Below are 21,661 nucleotides of genomic sequence, written 5' to 3'. Positions count from 1 at the left end.
CATTGGATGGCCGAGCGGAAAGGATTTCTGCGCCCACATGGTCCCAATTGTTTAAGTAGTAACCCTGATCAGGGCTTGGCTAGTTAGACTTTGGTGCCGGCGCCCTTCACCAAATCGCCTTTGTTGTAAAACTCGACATTCGGAAGCAGTTCGCTGACCAGCCATCTCGCCGTCTGCGCGTGCAGTGAACCATGTCCAAAGGGTTCATGCGTCTTTTCCTTTCTCATTCGTCCGTTGCCGATGTCTAGGTTACCCATTGCGTCGATAAGAATGTCGGGCGAAGATTCGTCGTTGCGAGGAAGGGAAGAATAGCCATCGCAGAGAGCTTGGAACACAACAACTTGGTCTTGAAGATGAACGTCTGCTTGGCCTCCTGCGGATGTCTCCCCATATAGACCACGGCATACCTTGCTAGATACCTGCGCCGAAAAGTTGTCCCTATTCTTGGTCTTCTTGGGCATGGATCCTAGGAAATCATGTCCCCACCGGATCCCCGACCCTGAGTGAGCCACCAGGAGGATGTACCACCGTGAATCGAGACTCGAGTCCTCAACCAGCTTAAAGTGGACATCTGACCCAGGATATAGGTCTGCCAAGTCCTTTGTGAGTGATGCCTGGAGCTTCTCCTGCACGCTGATAGGCACAACCATGCTGACGTCGATAGACCTGACTTCATAGGACTGTGGGCGCTCAGGGGCTTTGAACTGCAGACTCTGTCCTACCTTCAAAGGGAAAAGCTTGATCCATATCTTGCCCCTTGACTGGGGACCAAGGCTCCAGCCGCGTCTGATCAGCCTCCTCTGAACGCGGATGGAGAAGCGGTCCTCCAGAGTAGGCAGCAGCACTTGATCCAGATACTCGAAGCTCAGGGAAAAGGACACATTGGTGCCCCCTGATATCTCGAGCTCCACCGGCTCGTCAGATTCGTTGCCTGCGAACGCCAGAAACGGCAAAATCGCTTGCAGGATGAGCAGCGTACTGGCTGAGCCAGACTCGGCCGAGATGCTGATGTTTCGCCGAAGGAGATCAGCTGGACCACGACGGGGGCAAAAAGTGACAGATCTCGATCCCACGGTCAAGCCCTCGACGTCTGCGTCTGTTGTCTCTGCCAGAAACTGTATGGCCGTGGCGTGCTGGCTTTTGAGTCCTGCGAGTGGTAAGCAGGACATCAAGACGCGTCGGTCGGCGCAACACTTACCTCCGCGCTCACGTCCACCCCTGATGTCGGAAATGGTTACTGCCTGGCCGGTGAGAGCTGAAAGAGCGATAGCTGTCCTCACTAACTGCCCGCCACCCTCACCTGTCGTTCCAGAGATTTCGAGGGGCTTCATTTTGAGGGATGTGGCGGTTTGAGGGGATGGGTCTTTGTCCTGCAGGTTGTGTGCCTAGAAGCTTCGTTGGCCCAGGCTCAACTATTACAAAGCAGTCGCGTTGTACAAGGCCAAAAAACTCTGAGGTCCTTGTTTGCACCATATACCTACGGTACGATATATAATGTCCAAGGGATCCATTGCGAACGATCATTTCTGGGGAAGCGTTTGCGGTGGTCGCCTTGTTTGAGTCACTGGCCGGGGTCGCTGTGACTGTTTGTTAGTGGCTGCAGTCACTTATACGCAGGAACGGCAAGGCAACCAAGGCTTCCCGCCCTGCCAATCCAGCAGTATGGGTCAGCCATTCAGGCGACAGCCCATGATTGACAGGGGATCGCCATGAATTCCTGTGAACGCGAGAATGCTGGTCATGAAGCAGCGACTTGAGTTCAGTTGAAGCATTAATTGAGCCATTTGTTGCGACAGCCATGGAGTTGTGGGTTTCTAATGACTCTCATGCATACTCAGCCTTCGATGATAAGCCGGCAAGTCCGGCTCAATGAGTCGACGGTCTCGTGCACCATCTTCGGGGATCTCGGTCGAATTATGAGGAATACGAGCATGAGACATGAGGCCTCAATATATGATGAGACGGCAAGCCTCATGCTCATGCACATTGACAATCACCTCCCTCAGACACTTTCGACGTCACGATCCCGGTCGTCTGGGGGCTATCACACCCCGGCGGCCTGCAATTTGCGTTCGGTCTGACCTAGAGCAAGTTAAGGCGAGGCCTCATTTCTTTTTTTCGAATGATTTACTCTCCTGGTCTCGGCGACTGAGTTTAAAGCCATTTTTGTCTCGTTTTCCTCCTTCTTCTTCTGTACTCGGTCGCTGGCCCTCGGTCTCTGGACATGGCAGCTGAACAATGTGCGACTTACACGAATGGCCTTCCGCAATCCGCCCACAACCCGACGCCAAGTCACATAAAAATGGCTGTGTAGTCATGATGGCCTATGACCCTCGTATGAATGACATTTATCATGGAGACGACTTCTGTTCTTGGAGGGAAAGCCGAGGTTCGTGGCGACCTGCATACGCAACATCCCAGCCTATCACAGTCCAATTGGGCCTCAAGATACCGACCGAGTCGTGATCATCGCCATGAGCCACCACCAATTGAGGCGAACGGAGGCCAGAGGCCACCAGAAAGGTTTGCCTACACTCTCGCTTCATTGTGGCGTCGCGGGATAGACCTGAAGGCTTGAAACCATTGACACGGGTTATATCGAGTACCAAACAAGGGCGAAATAACCGAGAACGAATATTAACCAAAGGCATGTTCAAAGAAGCAAAACAGACGAACTCCCCCCCTGACTACCGTGGGTGTCCAATCTCGGGACGAATGGCCAAGGCTGTGCATGTGTGGCAAGCAAACGCACATTACATTGATCAAACGTCAACCTTGACCCGACATCAAATCCCCGTTCCTCCCAGGGAAACAAATTCTCCTCCTGGGAAGACAGCACCTTCCCCCCGAAGCTCTTCCCGGAACTCATACTCCTGATGAATGCACCTTCCTTTCGAAAGCCCTCCTTTTTATGGTTCAATGCACCTTCTCCTGAAAGTCTCCGGGAGAACACATACTCCATCCGCCCCTTCCCTCCTTCTACCCGATGTCCATCTTATGCAACCATCCATGCAAAAATAATCCATTCTCTATCATCACCATGCTCATCATTAGCGAAAAGTACCCGCTCTTCACTCGACGTCTTTTATGGTGTCGACCTCTTCGAACGCCTTGGACAATACCGACGGGCATCTCAAGTGAGTGTGCCCTTCCAGACTTCACGCGTCCGATCTCGCCATGCCCATCTTGAGGCCCCAGGACTGGCCTCTACTCGACGTTGAACTGAGTGACGCCGGACTCCGACCCATCTGACAGGTACAACACAGGAGGGTAGGGCGATCGATACTGGTCGCGAGCGTCATGATTGAGATGCTCAGGGAAATAGGTCGCGAACTGGCTAATTTCTTGGTTGGCGAAGTATTGGTCGTCCCTTTCGTCTATACCAACGGCTGGTTGTTCTTCGACATACGACATGACACTGTCTTCGTCGGCGTTTCCGGCCATGCTAGCGTCCTCGTTGTCGGGGGTCTCGGTTGAGGTGGGCGAGTTTGTCTGGCCGGCGCTGAGGCAATGTCAGTAACTTGAGCATTCCAGAAAGAGACATGTTTCTTACCTCGACCAACTACCCATGTTAACCGAGATATCAGACGCGGGGCCTGGCGGCTGGACGTTCCACTGGTAACGGCCATCCTGATAGTCGCTCCGACCGACATTATCCTGCTGGTCGTTTTGTGGGTAACCGTTCTGGTAACCACTGGGCTGGCCGTCGTCCTGGTTGTTATACCGGTGATTGTTCTGCTGGGAGACGTTTTGCTGGTTGTCGTGCTGTTGGACAACATACGGGTACGCATCTTGGCCTTGTTGGCTGCTAGGCTGATGGTCGCCTCGCCATTCATCATAGGCAGTGGTTCCTCCATACCCGAAGATCCCGTCACCCTGAGAGTCTGTCAGCATGGCTCCATCCAGAATTGGGCCATCACCAGTGACGGAGTTGGCAACCTACCAAACTGTTCTGTCCATTAGCACCAGGCCCCGCGGCCAAGTCATATCCGTTGTGGCCTGCAGTATCATACGTTCGGGAGAGGTCTGCGGTCCCTGCAGGCACCGGTTCGTATCGATATCCACACCGTTCATCCAGACAGCACCAATACCCCTGACACCAGAAGCCATGGGTGCAATAACCCCACGCGGGGTAGATACGCTCGTCACTCATGATGAAGCAGGTGTCGACGGCAATGTTTGGAATCGGGGTCTTGGTTCACCAGCGTGTCCTCTGATCCCACTTTCTTCTCAACCTACTTGGAAGCACTTGTTGATGAAGAGGAAAGGATGGCTGGAGATGGACGGCGCTCCACACGGTCAAACCGGCCTTCGAGGAAAACGGCAACACTCTAACGGCGATGAAGGTATCGGGATGGCTGGACAACACCTCCTTTCGGATCTCGGGGAAGGCCTCGTTGCCGCAGATTATCTCGCCCTAGTCAAGGCCAGTAGATTAGGAAGAGGGTCTGGGATCCCAAGGCCTGGCGACAGTCTTCGAGGTTGCTCGCACACGACGAACGATGGTTGCCGACTGGAGAGAGTGCAGTTCCCAGATCGAGAGCGGTGTGTCCGTTTGAGGATTCAGAGGATCGGGTTACGCTTGGCTTTGATGGATTCGATCGCTGCGATTTTTTGACAAGGAGAACCCAAGGGGTTAACGATGGAAGAGGTGCGTGTGACTGCCTAGGCAGAGCGAGAGAACTAGCTGACCGGGGGTAACAGTGAGGAGCAACAACAAGACCATGACAGGCTGGGGAATATTTTGGATCGTCGACAACTTGGGGCACCGACTCAAGCTGCCTGAAGGATGATGGAACACGACAACTTTATAACGACAAGATGGAGAAGAAGCTTTCGCCCTTCGCTGTATGGACGATGTGGTTCAGTCATCAACGGGGGAGTGCGGTCTCGAGCCATGCTGCCTCTGATGAAGACAGCCAATGACACGCCGGGAACCCCCGGCGTCGTGACAATGAGGCGGACCAAAGCCCTTGGAAAAGATGAAAAGGCATTCATTGGGGGATTTCACCGACGGGCTCCTAGTGCCCAGTCCCTCGCTCACCGACACGGCATTGGCTCCTTTGCTGAAACGCCTTGCTGCACGTCATGGTGGAATTGGTCGAAAACGAAACGGATCGAAGGAGAAGGCACAGGACGTGTCGTGTGTTGAGGCTGGGAGGACCAAAGTGTCGCCAAAGCGCCACTCCACGATGGTAGAACCAAAGTGCTAGTGGGAGCCAACGCATCGCAGACGACTAGAACTCGCAAGAAAAGCAGAAAGGGGCAAAAGAGCAAGATCAGAAAATATGCAGCGGGAGCGCGGCCACTCTTAACTCCCTCCTCCCTTGGGTTGAACACCCTCCCAGCCATCCGCCCATCCACCAGAGAGCCTACATACCCGCCCGCAAGCCAGTGCGACGTGTGCGTGGATAGGACTGGCTCGTCCATTCGAAATGGAGACGACCCTTGTTTTTGGCGTCTCCCGTTCAGGTGGCGTCGGTCGCCACTCGTCCCCCTAGAACTCGGCTTGTAGCAGATCAGGGCGCTGTGGGCTATAGCTGAAGGCTACTAGCTATCAGTGATAACAGCGGCAGCTTCTTCCCTTGAAATGTCCTGGGGAGGGCTGTGATGGGGATGCTTTACTGGTGACTTCGCCCACTGATGGTTGCAAGTCTTAGCTGGCCCCCGCATCCGATCTCTTGCGCACCGATCAATGTATTGTATCTGTGGGAACCCGCTACACGGGACGATCTAGATGGGGACGACATGGCGGCCGTCTGCACTTAATCTCGCAAGACATGGTGGGCAGATGCAGCTATCCCCTTTGTCCCGATTGGCATTTGAGTCACAGCCGACAGCGTGATGGCTTGCACCCTTGGAACCCAAGACTTCCCCAATCGGAAATGGATGGCTGGAAGGGTTACAGCAGCTGAAAGCTCGATGGCACTGTTATTCGATGGCCACTGGATAGGTCTCAGCTGCAGAACGCGGCCGCATGTTGTTGCCAATTCTGCATCTATTCATGGCTTGCTTGCTGGTGCCGCACTCTTGCGTTGACTATGCAGCCAACAAGCAGATCACTTGGAGTTTGTGGCTGGTTCGAGATGATAACTCCACACCATCACCAAGCCCGAGTTCGACAGGCTCGTTCAGCTCGTCTATTCAGTCTATGAAAACGGTCCTTTACTAATCCCAACAAACCAACTTGGAATCCATCCTAATAATACAATCTGTCAACTGGCAGTTGTGCCAGAACCTAGCGAGTGCTATCCAAGACGAACTAACCTATAGGAGACGAAAGAAATATTGAGAACGAGCATAGCATAAACTCGAAAACAATCCATCCAACCACGACACAGCCAAGACACCGAAACCTTTCTAATCTTAATGTACAACCCCGAACGCCAATCATCGCAAACGACACAGTCACCAACCACACTAGCCTTCGGTCTAGTGGCCTCCTCCATAAGAGCTACCACCATGGTTGGGACCATCGCCACAGTCGGGATAGTCTGGATTCGGATAGTACTGGGCAGGCCCATGGCTGGACTGGGTGTTTGCGTCGCCGTATGTGGCGTAGAAGCCGGCAATCGCGTCCCTAGCACTATCCTCCCTCTCCCTCTGGATGTCCCGACCGGACTGCGAAGATCCGGACGATGCCACTCGATGTCTGTGGCCTTCTTGGACAAACGACTCGGTCCGGAGGGCGGGATCCTCGGGGTCGTCCCGGTAACCATGGAATCTCACGCGGGTGTTGTTACGATCCGGGGAGTACCGGCTGTCTTGGGCACTATGAAGCTGGTCAACAAACGCCGATCCTGTCACGAATACACAACAGCAACATACCTTCCCTGATGGGCTTGAGGCGTGGATGGAGCTTGGGGTTGGCCTTGAGCGTCATAGTCTGCCGTCCCATATTGCCCCCCTTGGGAAGCGGCATAACCGGCATAGCCGTCAGTAGCTGTGTACCCAGAGCTCGACGCATAGCTGGGTGTGTATTGCTGCTGCTGCATTTGCTGCTGTGGTAGTTGCTGCTGCTGCACTTGAGACTCGGACGACTGGTGTTGTCCTCGGTGATACTGGTGCGTCTGCTCCCTACCCCGATTGCGGCGTTCTCGACGGGAAGTGCCACGGTGGGTGTCTGATCGATGGGTCATGATGGAACAAGAGGCTGGATTCGGCGGGGATGAAGAAAGGAAGATGCGTTCGATGCCAGGACAGTCTTGGAGAGAAGGGACTCGAGGTCCTTGGCGAGCGGCAGACGGGCCATTTTATCACGACTTTCGAAACATCGCAGGCCAGCAGCACAGCCCAAGGCCGATCCATGGCAGATTTTGTGGTTGAAGCACATTTCGGTACCTCTAGAGGCAGTGCTCACAGTTGTGCTCCTAGTGGTTGAAGCTTAGGGTTAGCTTGCTCCGGGAGCATGATGGAAGGACAACGCACGCCTCAACAAGATGCTGCCTGAGCATCCAGAGCCAACCAAGGCCAGACGGTGCTGGCCCTGTTGAGCTGTACTGCCCTTTCCAGGGGCTTGAAAGGTAGTCGTCGTCGCTTCATCTGTGGCTAGTCGTTCGGCATGCGTCAGGGGAAGCTTGGTCGATACAGTAGCTACCTGTATTGCCCTGCTTTTTTTCTGCGGTGCCCTGCTCAGGTCACAGGTGGCAGTGTTGCGTGGCCGCTTGTCTCTGAATCGACGAGTTACCCCTTTCTCTAGTGGGCAAAAGAAGGCATCCAGTTCGCCCGTGGGACGTGGGTCGCCGAGGCAACTGCTACATCAAGTACAATAGCTTTTGCTGCATCTCGAGACTGGCGGGGTGGAGAAGTACGGCATATATTCCAGTGGAAATAGAAAGTTCTATTTACCGAGGATCGCGGACTGGAGACGGACGATTCGACATGAGGCTTGAGAGAGTTGCGTTTCGGAAGATACGACAAGGGCGGCGACAACGACGATGACAACAACGACGACACATGACCGGCAATTTTCTGGGATGCGCTCTCAGTCATGTCGACTGACGTATTGTTGAAAATCTGTCATGGCTGATGACGGGCCAATGGCAGGCGTCACGGGATCTTTTTGGTCGATCACTTTGTTGTTTGCAATTAATTGTTGGATTCGATACTCGAGGGGTTGAAAGACGGGAAGATGGATTGAACTTGGACAAACAAACGACACTCGATCCATGAAGGGGCAACAACGGTTCATCAAGTCCAATCTCTTTTCTGCAGACCAAGACATAGTGTCCATGTGGCTGCATGTGTTGGTGCAAGGATTTAATCCTAACCCACCACAAAACTGAATCACATACGCGCACAGCAAATTCATCACCAAAAACCCCTGTCATTGTATTTCGCGCAACAAGACAGAGTTACACCAAAAGACGACAGCGGCAGCTGGCATGGCGCGGGTAGATTGAGAGCGTGCTTTCAATGGAGGGTTCATGCAACATCACGTCGCATCGATGTACATGACAGCTGAAAACCGATGCTACCTAACATTCCTTCCACTGCGGCTGAAGTGGAAGAGTGTCAATCAATTCATGGAGAATTTTGGACTTGATTGAGACATACGTTACGCTACCTCCGCTACTTATCGATTTCCTTCAACAGCCGCGTTATCCGACTTGGCTTTCCCCATCCATGCCCATGCCTTGGGTCTCTTGATCTGAGGCCTCTGGTGTTGGTTCATTCGACACTCCAATCTCGCGCCAGCGTTGAGATTTTGTTTGCTTCCCCAACCTCCTGCAAGCCTCATCACACGCTAACTGAACCTCGGGCCAATCTTCCCCCATCACACTTCAGAACGGATGGGTAACTCTTTAAATAGCGCGCTTGATGTGCATTGGAAGCACATCGAATGGCGTGATATTATGCGCCGTGGCTAATCCCTTGCGAAGCTGCCATCGGTGCAGTCGAATCGAATCTCAAGCAGAATCGACTCTCGGCTGTCTGTGTCGGCTCCCGCAGAATGGCCTTGTGGAAGGACCTCTCGACAAAGCCTGCATCACACGAGATGCCTTTATGCTTCTTCATGCTTGTCAGCAGCGGAAACAGTCTCAGGTCAAAACACTCACTTCCTGTTATTGGGTGGGAAGCTTTTACCCCACCCTTCTTCACGCGGGCCGTTACACGCTGCTGGAAGCTGAGAGTGAGAGCCCTGTCCCGGAAGTGGAAACTCTTTCGTCCCGGCCAGGGGAGTCCTGAGGTCCCCCCATCCCGACAGCTGCGCCGTTTTCCTCGCCTGTTGCCGCCTCCACCAAGAAGGAGAGGTCCCGGTCGACGGAGAGGTTGAGTCCCTCCCAGGGGCGATCGGCGGCACAGAGCCATTCCAATGTTCGAGGTACTGGGTCAGGGTTGTTGTCATCGCTGCCTGGAATCCATGACATGCTGCTGCCTTTGCTGCCTTCGGAGTCAGGGTGAGAGTCAATGTCGTGACCGCCTGCCGATGAGATGTCTTGGGCAGGGCTTTCGTGACTCAGGAGAGAGCAAATGTCGAGACTTTCTTGTCCCGAGGCCGTCGAGACATGGCACCAGGAGGAAGAGCTTGAGGATGTCATAATGCTTCTGCAGTGGGTCGTGCACTCTACATCGAAAGAAGCGGTCTTGATCCTAGGATCTACCATCCCCCTTCCCCAGCAGCTCCGGCCGATCCTTCTAATACCCGTATGGGGAATGCGGCTCAACTGAATGGAGGCCTGAGGCCGTGTTGCGCTAGCTCATGGAGTCGGGCCTCTATGATCCTGCCCGAGACTGTACACACATCTCACATATCCGCTGTGAACACATTCGCAACAGGTCCCAGGATACCGCTGCTTCACAGCAATATCCGGACGCACATCGGGTTAGGCTGGGGTGGCTTAGTTTTTGCAGTGTATATGCCTGGCTCCAGGAGCACACACAGCAGCACAGCAGAGAATTCTCATAGCCACAAGAGGCTGTCGACGAGAGAGGCTATGCTGGCATTTGTTTGACCGTGGCACACCTAGGGATCGGCACTTGCTTGACGCCAGACAGCATGTCACTCTCCTCGCGCCAGAAGCCACGACACATGCTTAGCCTTGGGGCGGCTTGGGCGGAATGGTTGGTTGGGAGAAGCTCCAATTGGTACAACCTTCGAGCTCACATCACAGCCGCGGCGGAGGCAGGACAAGCCAGGGGAGACGTGGGTTAGCGCCTCCACAAGTGCCTCTAGATACGAGAATGAGCTGTCTCCTCTTGTCACGATCGCCAGCCTCATGGCGCTCGAGTTTGCGGCTCCTATGATTGAGATACTTCTATGCAGTCTCGATGGGGGCGCAGTATTGCCGCGGAAACCTGGGCTGCACTGCACATTTCATTTCACACAAAGTGCGGTACATCCCTTGCACCTTGCGCCATGCATCGTCCGCCTTCCATTATCCGCTTCATTACAACGACTGGATATCGACGTTTATACAGTTTGGTCCACATCTTGACGTGGTCTCTTGTCAGCCAGCGCTTGACTTCATTCCGTTCCCCCGAACATGGCACCTACTTGGTGTCACAAAGCATGGCGCATCCCGAGACATGGGGGCAGCGCGCATAGCGGCCAACGGCAGTGGTTTCCCCCTATCACATGGAGGATTAACTTTTCGAGAACGAGGCGAAGGAGCAAACCAGTGGCAGTGAGTCGTCCGACCAGGTTTCCCCTTCTCGTCGATAAGGCCGACACCCTCCATTGCGCTAGAAGCCGCTGGGCCTCAGATTCGGAGAATAACATGCTGACAAGGCGTCCGCGCTAGACCTGTGGGACTCAATCCTCAGCACCCCCCTTGTACAAGGGCATTACACCAAGCTCCAGGGAGAAGCTCGACTGACATAGCCATCCCTGTTGCACAGAACGGAACATCGGGAGTCTAAGGGTACAACCAGGAACCGGAGGCTATGTACAATGCAAGGCTGTGAATCAACAGCACGCACGGTTGTACTGGGGAGTGCGCCTCCATGTGGTTTTGCGCCTGTGTGCATATATGGAGCTGTACTAACCCAACGCCCAGTGCAAGTGGCTGTCAGCCCTAACGCGACATTCACAAGAATACTTTATATCAAGTATTTCGTGGATAATGGAGAATTGCAAGTCCATCTGGTTATCGGCTGATATTTACTACGCAGCATGTTTCCAGCCCCATCAGCAACACCAGGGCGGTCAGGGATGAGGCTCACACTTGTCAACCTCACCTTGAGCCTCCTACTCGGCGGATTCGAACGTCGAGAAATGCATCAGACAGCACCTGGACGGTTGAAAATCAAACGAATATTTCCGTCTTCAACAGGCGTGACGTCAAACATGTACATGACAGGTCGCGTCATTGGTGGCCTCGTGCGCACCCGACTGAGGCTCCGCAGATCGACCACCCACAAAGCCGGGGTAACGGCCGCAGGCGACACGTGGGAAAGGAACCGTCTCACCGGCTAACCCTAACCCCCGTCGGTGGTCTGGGGGAGGGACAGCAGCTGGCCTGGGCGCGATGTGCAACGGGTCACTCGAGATGAACTACCTCGGAAGGCAGTGTAACTAGACTGCTGTCATGTTGATCAACTGAGCCTCTGTGCATGGACATCAGAAATCAAGGCTTTTCAGCATTGCTTTGTCGAGTCTTGCGAGCCCAACAAATTGGGCCGAGACGACATCTGCAACTCGTAGAGATACCTACCACCATGGTGTGTAACGGCACACCCTAGTTGCACATCACGGATGATACCGAACCACTCCATCGGAGTCTTTTGATTTGCAGTGCCACAGAGAAGGGCCGAGGCAGAGATGAAGTGAAGAGGCATTGGGAGTGGTGATTCGACATCCCCAGGACGCCCCGGGGTGGGCTTGTTCCTTAGCTTGAGGCCGTCCGCCTCACTTTTTCCATCCAATGCCCTGTTACATCAAAAAGCAACATGCAGTCAGAGAACCAATCAAGGCGAGGTGAAAGTCTTTGCATCCTCAGAGACTCACATGTCCCGGGGATTATGTCGGTGGGCGTGCAGGTCTCGACGTGTTTCATGGAGACGGGTGGTGGGTGTGGACTCGTCAGGGACCAGGTCTGATCGATGATGGTGCTTCTCCAAATGTGACCCATGGTTTTTAGACCACTTACACGCGACTTGGTGAGGATTCGTGTCCTTATTTTTCTTGGTGCCTGACGATAATTCCTGATGAGTCGCCGAGTCATGGGATAGGTGCCTGACGGGGGAGGAGACGACGCTTGCGACTACGGGGTGATACTGCAGCTGACAGGCCTGACATCACCCCCGTCCTGTCAAATCAAAGTCTCTAAACTCTAATAAAAGTGATATCCAGGCCCAGTGAAGCTATTGGCTCAGAGTCGGCTCATCTGCTCTCACCGATTGAAGCACTGTCCACCAATCACCACGTGCTAATGACCTCGGCTGGGGAATAGGCCGTGCTTATTAGACGAGCCCCGGAAGGATTTTAGGTCAGAGATCTTGATGGACAGGATCAGCGTTTGATTCCGAGACACGGTCGGTGGAAGGTGGACGACATGGCTCCGTGGCCTCCGGGATTGGCCCACTGTTCCGGTCCGTGGACGGAAGGGCATGGCATCAAGGTAATCATTGCGTGCGTTCTATGATCAAAGCATGGTGGTTAGGATACAAACCAGTTTTAGGTACCTACTCAATACACATGGCTCATGACGAAGTGTATAATTCCCAAGTGATTACAGATCAGCAGGTGCTCGCAGCGTTGCCTGCAATAGTACCCAGCTTTGTCACTCCCTTCGCACCGTGGATACGGGGACTTCAGAAGTGACATATCAATCTTGCATTGTTCTTAAGATTCCCATGTTTTTCTCGATAAATTCATGAACTGGTAAATGAGTTTTGTCTAATCAGGTATCTATTATAAATCGCTAATAGCACGAATTAGCATGCCGGACAACACCATAAGCTGGAATAGAGCGAGACATCTGTATCCCTAACGCCCCAATCAGGTTCTACAGTAGTAGGAAGAACAACTCAATTTTCCCCATCAAAGCGTGTAACGGGAACAAATTTCAGAAAGAAGGACACGGGCTTGATCAGAATGCTGAATGAGCATCAGAGCAACCAACCGGAAGGAAATAACACAGATTTAATAAAACAACTAAAGCTTATCAATAAGGTTCCATACCGCAACAAGTGGGACAAGGACTAGGAGGCCTAGGACGAGGGTCGCAACAACAAGACCGCCAAAAAGTGGCATTCTCATTTGCCGTTCTGGTCCACTCTCGACATTCCTCGGCCATGCAGTGGTAGCGCAGCCCCCCGATCTCAAGCCTCCGGTTTGGCTTCTCAACCTTTCGTATACACTGTCGCCTAACCATGACTGGCCTGTAGAGGTACTGGCAATCCCAACTGCAGCAGCAATGTCATGGATCCATGCCGTTGTGAGGAGATTCGTGGAAGAATTCCTCCCAGTTGCTCGAGACCTTGCTTTCGAAACGGAGGGAGAGTGTGTCCATGGTACATGCAGAGTCCTCGCAACATGACAAGCAGTCCCACCATTTGTTAAGCCAGACGATATCCGGATCCCTCGCCTCGCACTCGGAAGTTGCCCACTGAAAACGCCATTCAGCCAGGTTCCTGCCGCTCCAACTATACTGTATCCCATTTGGATAATTCTTAAGCCACTCAGAACGGGGCAAATACTGTCGAGGAGATGCTTCGGCCGAGGGGTCGGTGGCCCATGGCACGGCCGACAGATGAGGGCAGCTCGTCCGGAGCTTTCGAATATCCTTGGAGGCAAGGGGGCTAAACAGTATCTTGAGACGATTATTAATCTCGGATGCTGCTCCAGAAAGTGACGCGAATTTCTTCAGTGCCGTCTGTTCTTCTCGGGCGAAGAAGTTGGCCTCAGATGCGCCCATGGTCTTGAACCGATGTAAGCGCAGCATGTCCAGACAGCCACCCACCGGCCCTGCCAGGTTGTCGAGCAAGAACTGGAATCGGTACTTTAAGTTCGCTGCACCGTAATCATTTGCCTCCCCATATCTGCGGGTCTGGTCATTTGGATTGTCTTGATTCTGCTGTTCAGTAATCATCTTGGCCGAGTAGACGGCAAGCTCATCGCGGAAATCTCGAAACTTGGCCAAGTACTTCAGGGTCTCCTTCTGGCCTATTTCCCGGACCATTAATTTAACGTCTTTAGGGCAGCACTTCTTTGTTGACTGAATATGGGCGCAAGTACGTGGCCAAGAACAAAACTCGATCTTGGGTGGATGTCCAAATGTGACCGGGTGGTTGATTAGGAAGTACTCGTAAAAGCATGGCATCGAGTAGTTGTCATGGCAAATGTGATTTCTGATGCTTTCCTGAAGAACCTTTGCGGAGCGGCACTCCCAGAAGTTCTTGGCCTCCTTCTCCGACTGGCCCGGCTGTACTGGCTCGGTCGAGAAACGGATGGTGATGTTGCTCGGGTCCGTGGTAGCAGTGTCCTTGGACATGTTGCTGATGAGATGATAGACATCATCTGCCTTCGCAAGCATCATGAGCAGTGCGCCGACAAAGTGGCCTCGTCTAGGGGCCTGAAAGTGTACCACGATTTCCTCAGCGTGGGTCATCTCGAGTAGTCTCTGAGCAATTGGGTCGTCCAGGTCGCGGACTGTTTCAATAGCGCGATAAGTATGGCCCTTTACTTCCCAGAAGTACTCAAACTTGAGCCAGGACTCATGGATATAAGTTGAGTCTACCCATATTCTGAGCTTGGCGAGTTTGGTGATGTCGTTGGGTAGGTTGCAGTGGCGGGAGAACTCGTCTCGTGTCTGGTGACAGCACCGCATGAGTCCATTGGCATCGCCGATAGTAGCTGAAGATTCCCAAATCATGTCCCTCAGCTCAAATGGGAGATATTCCTGGTGCTCCATCGTGATTATGAGGGAGAAAATATTCCGAAGTTGTTAGAGGCAGTTTCCAGGAGCGTTGATGTAAACAACAACAGGAGAGCAGTCACTTTATAAATACCGTTAAAACTCAGAGCTTGACTCACCCCGGCCCGGATACTTTCCCAACGCATGTACGTCAGTGCAACAATGGTTGACCCTGAACTGTATTTCCACGTAGGTTTCAACCTTGCATTTTTCTACCTTTCTCAATAACTCTCGACTCATGGCCGAGACAACATGTGACTTTAACGGTCCTGAGGCTTCGCCGGCATAAATGTAGAAATCTAAATGACAAATAGAAGTTAGTTGTGCTTCAGAAACGCTTCCATTGGCGATACAGGGAGATGACAGAGCCAAGTACTGGAACGCTTCATATTTTGCTGGTGTTTCCCTATGTCAAGCATCCTCAATCTAAACGGTCTTGATCGTATTAATAAGTAATTCCCTCTCGCAAAATAGAACTAATATGTAGCATTACTCTTTGATTATAATCTCTGATCTACTTGCTTTTGCTCGCAAGTAACACGACGTCTCATACTGCTTGCTGATGCTTTGAGTAGATCCACTCAGTCTTTGAGAGAGGGCCTCAGTCCAGAGCCTTCTCAACCCGCCGCAACTCCTGATTTTCGGTTAACTCATCCGACTCCTCGAAGACAGGCTGGCCCAAGGCAGTGGTTGATGCCGACATTTCCCTTTGGGTGGACGACACGCATAACCTGAGACGCACTCGGCGGCCCTCGAACCATCAATCGTCTTCACACAATCTTCCGCAAGCGTGCCAAAACGTTGCGCCCGCCCTTGTTGGACAGAACGGGCTGCTCGATGTGCTGCCTTCGCCTATTCTGCCCGGTGCCAGCTTTTCGTTCCGAGGAGGTGTACAACGCAACCAATGGCCTTGGTTTGGGGAGCGCCTTTGCGGAGGAGAAGTAGATGGAGGAGTAACTTCCCAGGTAAGTCCAGATAGCCCCCCCTTCGTTTTGGTACAGCGTGTCTTAAAGGTGTCAGCATAGAGACGCACAAGACTTTGTACATAGACCAAATCTCGAATTTGAAGGAGATCATGCTTGAAGAGTGGTGCCACGCATTGGTTCCATGTCGAGGGAGAGACCTGTTCATCGATGTGATTAAGGCTAAGTCAAGTTTGGGTAGGAAACAACTGAAACATCCACTACCATATCGACTGTGCTATCTATTCCAGTGAGCAAGTGACTCGACTTCGTAATATCCCGGAAGAGCTCCCATATGTCATTCTCTGTTCTGTGAGATTCAACACCGTGGGAAGAGACCAAAGTGCCCCTGAGGTTGTCAACGCCAGGTCCTCTACCATAGCATCTCGCGAACATTAATCTATGTATAGGAAGAAAAATAAACTGCATGTCTTTGCTTTGAGGGCGCCTGGGTCAACGGTGCAGAGGGGGTGACAAGGTAGGTTAAGTTAATATTGACTGAATCTCGAACGTGAAGGAGGATCGGAGATCATGCTTGAAGACTGGTGCTACGTTTTGGTTTCATTTTATAAGATGGAACTATTCATCAATATGATCAAGACTGAGTCGAAGTTAGCGATGTGAATAAATGCCAGATCAGGCCCAACACGTTTGCCAATACATCACTTTAACAAGACGTACTTTACCATTAACAGCCCAGAAGTAATGCATGTCTCATTTCATTGCATGAAATAGTCGCCGAGGACTCCTCGCTATTCTACTTCAGCCAGGAATGGTGACCGGTTTGCAACCGAGTTTTGATGTTCAAGCTGCACGACTCCTTGTGAAAAGGAAGAACGCCTGGTGCCAGTTAGCATTCATTCCTGGTTCTTGAGCTCATTACTCGCCCGTCAGCGTCAGGTAGATGAAACGTGATGTCGAACTTTTCGTCAAGATGCCGAATAACACAGGGGGATAGGGCCAGTCCTCCGATCAGCACGACGGACTATACACTAGTCAGCATGGGTGCCCAAGTGAATATATCGTTCTCATCACAAACATTTGGCTTTCTCCCCAGGGCATCTAGGGCCGCGAATTGTGCGTTAATGACGAGTTCGATGGTCTCCAAAGTCTTTTCAAAGAATTTGAGAAGTGTTTCTCTGTCATGGTTATTAGCTCTCGGGTCCTGGTCCGGGCCAGGGGTGCGGGAAACAAACGGTTTAATCGACAGCGTGCTCGATGTTCGTCGAAGCCGCCCAATGACGGAGGTGGCCCTTCTCGGCACTTGCATGTTGATGTCGTTTCTCTCATCGCCCCTGAAGGCTCTCTTTATGCCATGCTCCCACTCCTCGACAATAAACCGATCCAGCTCATCTCGCGCAGATTTGGATGATGTCCTCCAACTCATACCTGAACGATTGAACAGATAGTCAATGAATTCCATATCAACCGAGTTTGTGCCAAAATCTTCACCTGGATTGGAAGTTCGTCAGTCTCAGGTGGCTGCTTCATAGGGGTACACAGTTTGTGGATAAACTTACTATCCCAACTTGTGAGTTGGTGGACTAGAGGAGGGGACCCATGGACGATCTCGTAGCTGAGAGCACGCTAAAGGGGCAGAATTATTAGCATATTGTCATTTCATCAAGGGTGACTTCCTGCCTCAAGGAATAGGAACAGTACATACCGCACCAGTGCTGCCACAATCGCATACAATGACGACATCTCCCGTCTGGAGCTGGTCATCAGCATGTTCCTGGTTTGAGTTCAGAATGTTTCAATACCTCAATCATTCTTATGGGTGGTTGTTCCATTCGATGTTGCGCCTTGAGCGTATTCAAAATGGCCACGTCCATCGGTTTCACGAGATCGACTCTGATCACTCGGTGCGAGACAGCGAACGACCCGCCTACGATATCCCACACCAGTTTTCTGATCCGGCTATCCCAAGGAAACTCAAGGGGCACTGAAAGAGAAACAATGATATCAACCTCCCAGGGCATTCTTTCGAGGTCAAGATCCTGGCAAGCATGATGCCATAGGGCTGTTAGATAGCTCGTGAGAAGTTCACAAGCCGGTTTCCAAACTTGATCGACACTGCTGCACAAGTCCTTCCAGAGGGAGAAACAGGGCCGTTGGGGAGTATTTGTGGACTCGCGCAGTCGAGCAGCTTGTAAGACGGGAATCCCCCATGCTCCAGTTTCCGGGTCATATTGCGTGGGAATTCGAAAGTGTGGTTTAAATCTCGGGCTACCGTCAATCCAATCCTGGAGATGTTTAATGTCGATGGGCTGTAAGGGCTCTGCCCAGGACACAGACGAGAACCTAAAACATCAATTCAGTACGGCTGCGCCAGTCTGTTAGTCTCAAAGGCACTTACATCTCACCCACGTCCATGGCGACGACGATCTCATCTCGCTCTGGGCGAGGTCTTAGATGGGACTCTCCGTTGAGAGCCACCCCGAAGAAGAATTCGTCGCGCTCCTCCAAGGCTGCGAGTTGCTCGCATGACCACTGTCTTATATCACCCCAACCATGATGCGAGGCGCGCTCATACCACTTCCTCGCCTCGTCAATATCCTCTAGCACATATGTGCCAGTTTCATAATGGTATCCCATCATGTATTTCGATCCACCGTCGTCCTCAGATGCTCCCCATTGAGCGAATTTGAATGACAGTGCTGGGTCTGGCACAACCTGGTCCTCTTTGCCTGTGCCTGGCAGGAACCAGCGACTCAGATCGTAGGCTGCTTTTCCCCAGCCCTGCCTTGCTGCGAGATGAAGGTAGTGTATGGACTTGGCTGCATCCACAGGACAGCCCAAGGTCCCCATCTCGTATGCAACTCCCACGCGCCACTGCGCCTTGGAGTACCCGAAAAGCGCGCTCTTTTCGATGTATATGAAAGCCATGCTCGTGTCTTTGGGTAAAAAAGACTCATCTATGGCTAAACCCGGCAGGTCTCCTAATAGGGCCAATCCGTAGACGTAGGCGCCTTGAGGAGCATCCTCATCGGCATTGTCCGCTGATTGTTTCAACAGGGCCAACCCTCTTTCTACATCTGGCTCCTCGAAATGGCTCGAGTGCAGATATCTAAAAGCCAGGTGGAGGCTTGCCGCAGCATCTCCCAGCCCCTCGCCTTTCTCGTAGTGCTTGAGAGATGTGTCCCAGTCATCCCACTCTCGCTGATGTAGCTTGCCCAAGCGATAATGAGAGCGCGCGGAGCCACCGTCCGCCGCTCGGCGGTATCTGTCGACTGCCTGGTCAATGTCCACTGCGCAACCAAATTGTCCCAGCTCAAGCCATTTGCCTTCGTGATAGAGTGCCTCTGGATGGCCTTGTTGGGCCAAGTACTTGAAGATATTCAAAGCGTCAGTCCTGAGTTGTTGTTCCGTGTCTGGGACTGTCTGGGTATCTAGCTCCCTCCTCCTGACCTTTTCAGCAGTCATGGCCCAAGCCAAAACGTCACGGGCCCAACTTATCTGCATTGATACATTGTCGGAGTAGAGAACATGTTCTCGAGCGTTTTCCAGTATAGCCTCTTTTTCGTCATCCGATGGAGGTATTTTTTCATCTGTAACGTTGGGGATTCCAACTACTGGAGGAGGTGGTGGTGCCTTGGGTCTTTCGGGTTCATCTGCGTCAATGGAAGGCTTCCGAGATGGCTCCTCCTCTTCCGCACTTAATACCCCGGTCATGTATTCTACGCCAAGCTCGATGCTGATACGCAAGTTATCCTCCATGTCTCGCCGCTGTTGGGCAGTGAATTCCGAGTCATGATACAGCTGAGCCATAGCTTGGTTGATGATGATGAGATGCTGCAGCGCAGTCTCGTTCTGTGTGTCAAGCTGGGCATGAGGTGACCATATCCCAATGATGTCTTCAAAAGCCGCGACCAAACTGTAGAACCCAGCCGAGAGGACAAAATCCCCGTGTGGCGGGTGAGCCTTCCAGCGAGCCACCTCGCGCTCGATTGCATCTGATATTGTTGCCGTGATGCTGTCAGTTTCGTCTTCGGGAAGTTCGCTCATCTCTGACATTCTTGCCAGGTCGTTCTCAGATCCCATCTCGGGTGAATCAGAGGAGGCTTCATCATCCGGGTTCAAATCCCAAGGAAGGGCTCTCAATGCCCATGAATGAAGATGCTCTGCAATGTGGTCATCTTCATCTGGCCTCGAGTGTCCACAGGGCCGTTTGCAAAGAGGACACTCGGCCAATTCGACGAGCTTTCTCTTGCTCATGCTGCAGAGGAGCATCAGGCGATCATCCGGGCAGCTGTGACGGGATCTCATGTGGCTCTCCCATAGCTCCTGGCTGTCGAAGATGAATTCGTCGTCCTGGTCGCTCTCAAAAATGCAATCGTCACAAACCCAGCGCTCCTCGTTGTGCTGGCTCCGTATGTGCTTAATCCATTCCTCCCTGGTAGCATACAGGTCATGGGAATCTGGACAGTCTTGATAGATGCATGAATATGGATTCAAGTCTTGCGCAACATGGCCCCTAGATAGAGGGTTAGGTTCCTCATCAGACAAATATGTAGCAGCCACAAGACATACCGCCATCTGGACTTTGCTGTGTAGTCCTCAGACAGAACTTGCACACAGTACGGGCACTGGAAGCTGCCCTTCTTGCCGGGACATGCTGGGTAGTCTTGTTTGATGCCGGTTTGCGTCATTTTTGTCGCGACCGACATGGCCCCCTTCTTGGGCTCGAACGGCACGATCACAGGCAGGACGAATTGCGAGCCTAGCTCCGTAGCTGTCAAAGTCTTTGCGGTCAGAGATTTTGCGGGCTCTGGGGATATGGGCAACGCTTGGATGGGGTCCGCAATCGGGAATGGCTCCTGTGTATCGGCGCCGAAAGTGCTTGGCTCTTTGGCTGGCCGAAGTACGGCATCTGGGAGTGGTGAAGGGACGATCGTCGGAGCCGTTGCTTCTTTGCTCTTGGTCGGGACAGCATTCCTGCTGATGAAGCGTCTCGCATATGCAATCCTGTTCCTCCTTGTGATGTTGGCCTCGACAAGCTGTTGCTGGTTCGATGTCGCCCGGGAGGGGTCAACAATCCGTGAACGGATCACGATTTCAACAGCCTTCGGTAGTTGCTCATTGGTAGCTAGACGCCTAAGCTCGCCGAAAAGCTTTTGTTCGTAGGGTCCGACTAGAATCAGGAAGAAGAGATGGCTCCTTAGCTGCACGTACTCATTATCATTTGAGTGAGCTTTCAGGTAGGCATCAGCTTTCAAGTAGCGCAGCTTCGCCCCCGATCTTCTAATGGCGATGGATATCTTTGCTAGCAGCTTCAAGTTGGTTTCAATGTAGAACCTAGGGTCAGAATCCTCGGTATTTGGGGTGTCTGCTTCGTCCTTGTCCTTTGACTGATTGACTTCGTCTGAGAATTCGGACCAGGACGAACCACTCGAACTGTTGCCGGACTCGGAAGCCTCGTCTTCATGGCCACCGTAGGTAGAGCCTTGGCCCTCGTCTGTTTCTAGCAAGACTAAGCTCATACGTTTTCGATGCACCTCGAGGATCAAGACGTACCGGGTTCTAAACATTCCTTCAGCGCCTGTGCCAAACTATCGAGAAGGCCTGCAATGACTTTTTGAATATCTGGTCGGTCTCTTAGTCGATAATCAAGAGAGCTTCGGCCAGTTTTTTGGGCTTTCAAGCCGTGGGACCACCACACAAAGTCGGCAGCCCGGTCTTCGAACCAGTCATCGTCGGCAAGTGCTTGGTGCCTTGATGCATCTTGGAAAAGGGATAGGCATTCTTCGGTCCGTCGGCAGAGATCATTCGCGAGTTCCATTCCCGTACGCGCGCCGGAGGGCCATCGAGCCTCTCGAGGTCAGCGCTGAAATGAGT

The 21,661-nt window shown here is 52.5% G+C and overlaps 5 protein-coding genes across 5 annotated transcripts; all 5 read right to left on the bottom strand.

Annotated features, from left to right (window-relative positions):
* Window positions 1-83: 83 nt before the first annotated feature.
* On the bottom strand, window positions 84-1,331 carry LRP88_13446 (RNA 3'-terminal phosphate cyclase-domain-containing protein; the record flags this gene model as incomplete). Its single annotated transcript, XM_083249817.1, has 2 exons — window positions 84-1,137; window positions 1,195-1,331. The coding sequence occupies 2 exons, from the start codon at window positions 1,329-1,331 to the stop codon at window positions 84-86; spliced, it is 1,191 nt and encodes a 396-aa protein (XP_083094151.1).
* Window positions 1,332-3,207: 1,876 nt separating this feature from the next.
* On the bottom strand, window positions 3,208-4,153 carry LRP88_13445 (uncharacterized protein; the record flags this gene model as incomplete). The annotated part of the gene is made up of 3 exons (XM_083249816.1): window positions 3,208-3,502; window positions 3,554-3,876; window positions 3,944-4,153. 3 exons carry the CDS (start codon window positions 4,151-4,153, stop codon window positions 3,208-3,210), a joined length of 828 nt encoding a protein of 275 aa, XP_083094150.1.
* A 2,279-nt stretch (window positions 4,154-6,432) lies between these two features.
* Window positions 6,433-7,139, bottom strand: LRP88_13444 (uncharacterized protein; the record flags this gene model as incomplete). The annotated part of the gene is made up of 2 exons (XM_083249815.1): window positions 6,433-6,772; window positions 6,829-7,139. The coding sequence occupies 2 exons, from the start codon at window positions 7,137-7,139 to the stop codon at window positions 6,433-6,435; spliced, it is 651 nt and encodes a 216-aa protein (XP_083094149.1).
* Window positions 7,140-13,364: 6,225 nt separating this feature from the next.
* LRP88_13443 (uncharacterized protein) lies at window positions 13,365-14,858 on the bottom strand (the record flags this gene model as incomplete). Its single annotated transcript, XM_083249814.1, has 1 exon — window positions 13,365-14,858. One exon carries the CDS (start codon window positions 14,856-14,858, stop codon window positions 13,365-13,367), a length of 1,494 nt encoding a protein of 497 aa, XP_083094148.1.
* Window positions 14,859-18,178: 3,320 nt separating this feature from the next.
* Window positions 18,179-21,306, bottom strand: LRP88_13442 (tetratricopeptide repeat protein; the record flags this gene model as incomplete). The annotated part of the gene is made up of 2 exons (XM_083249813.1): window positions 18,179-20,300; window positions 20,357-21,306. 2 exons carry the CDS (start codon window positions 21,304-21,306, stop codon window positions 18,179-18,181), a joined length of 3,072 nt encoding a protein of 1,023 aa, XP_083094147.1.
* Between the last annotated feature and the right edge of the window lie 355 nt (window positions 21,307-21,661).

This window comes from Fusarium phalaenopsidis (assembly GCF_050370095.1).
Source record: "Fusarium phalaenopsidis strain FUZ10S chromosome Unknown contig_32332, whole genome shotgun sequence".
In the NCBI taxonomy this organism is placed as follows: Eukaryota; Fungi; Ascomycota; class Sordariomycetes; order Hypocreales; family Nectriaceae; genus Fusarium; species Fusarium phalaenopsidis.
Note: the sequence above shows the minus strand (reverse complement) of the source record. Positions and strands in the feature narration are given on the sequence as shown.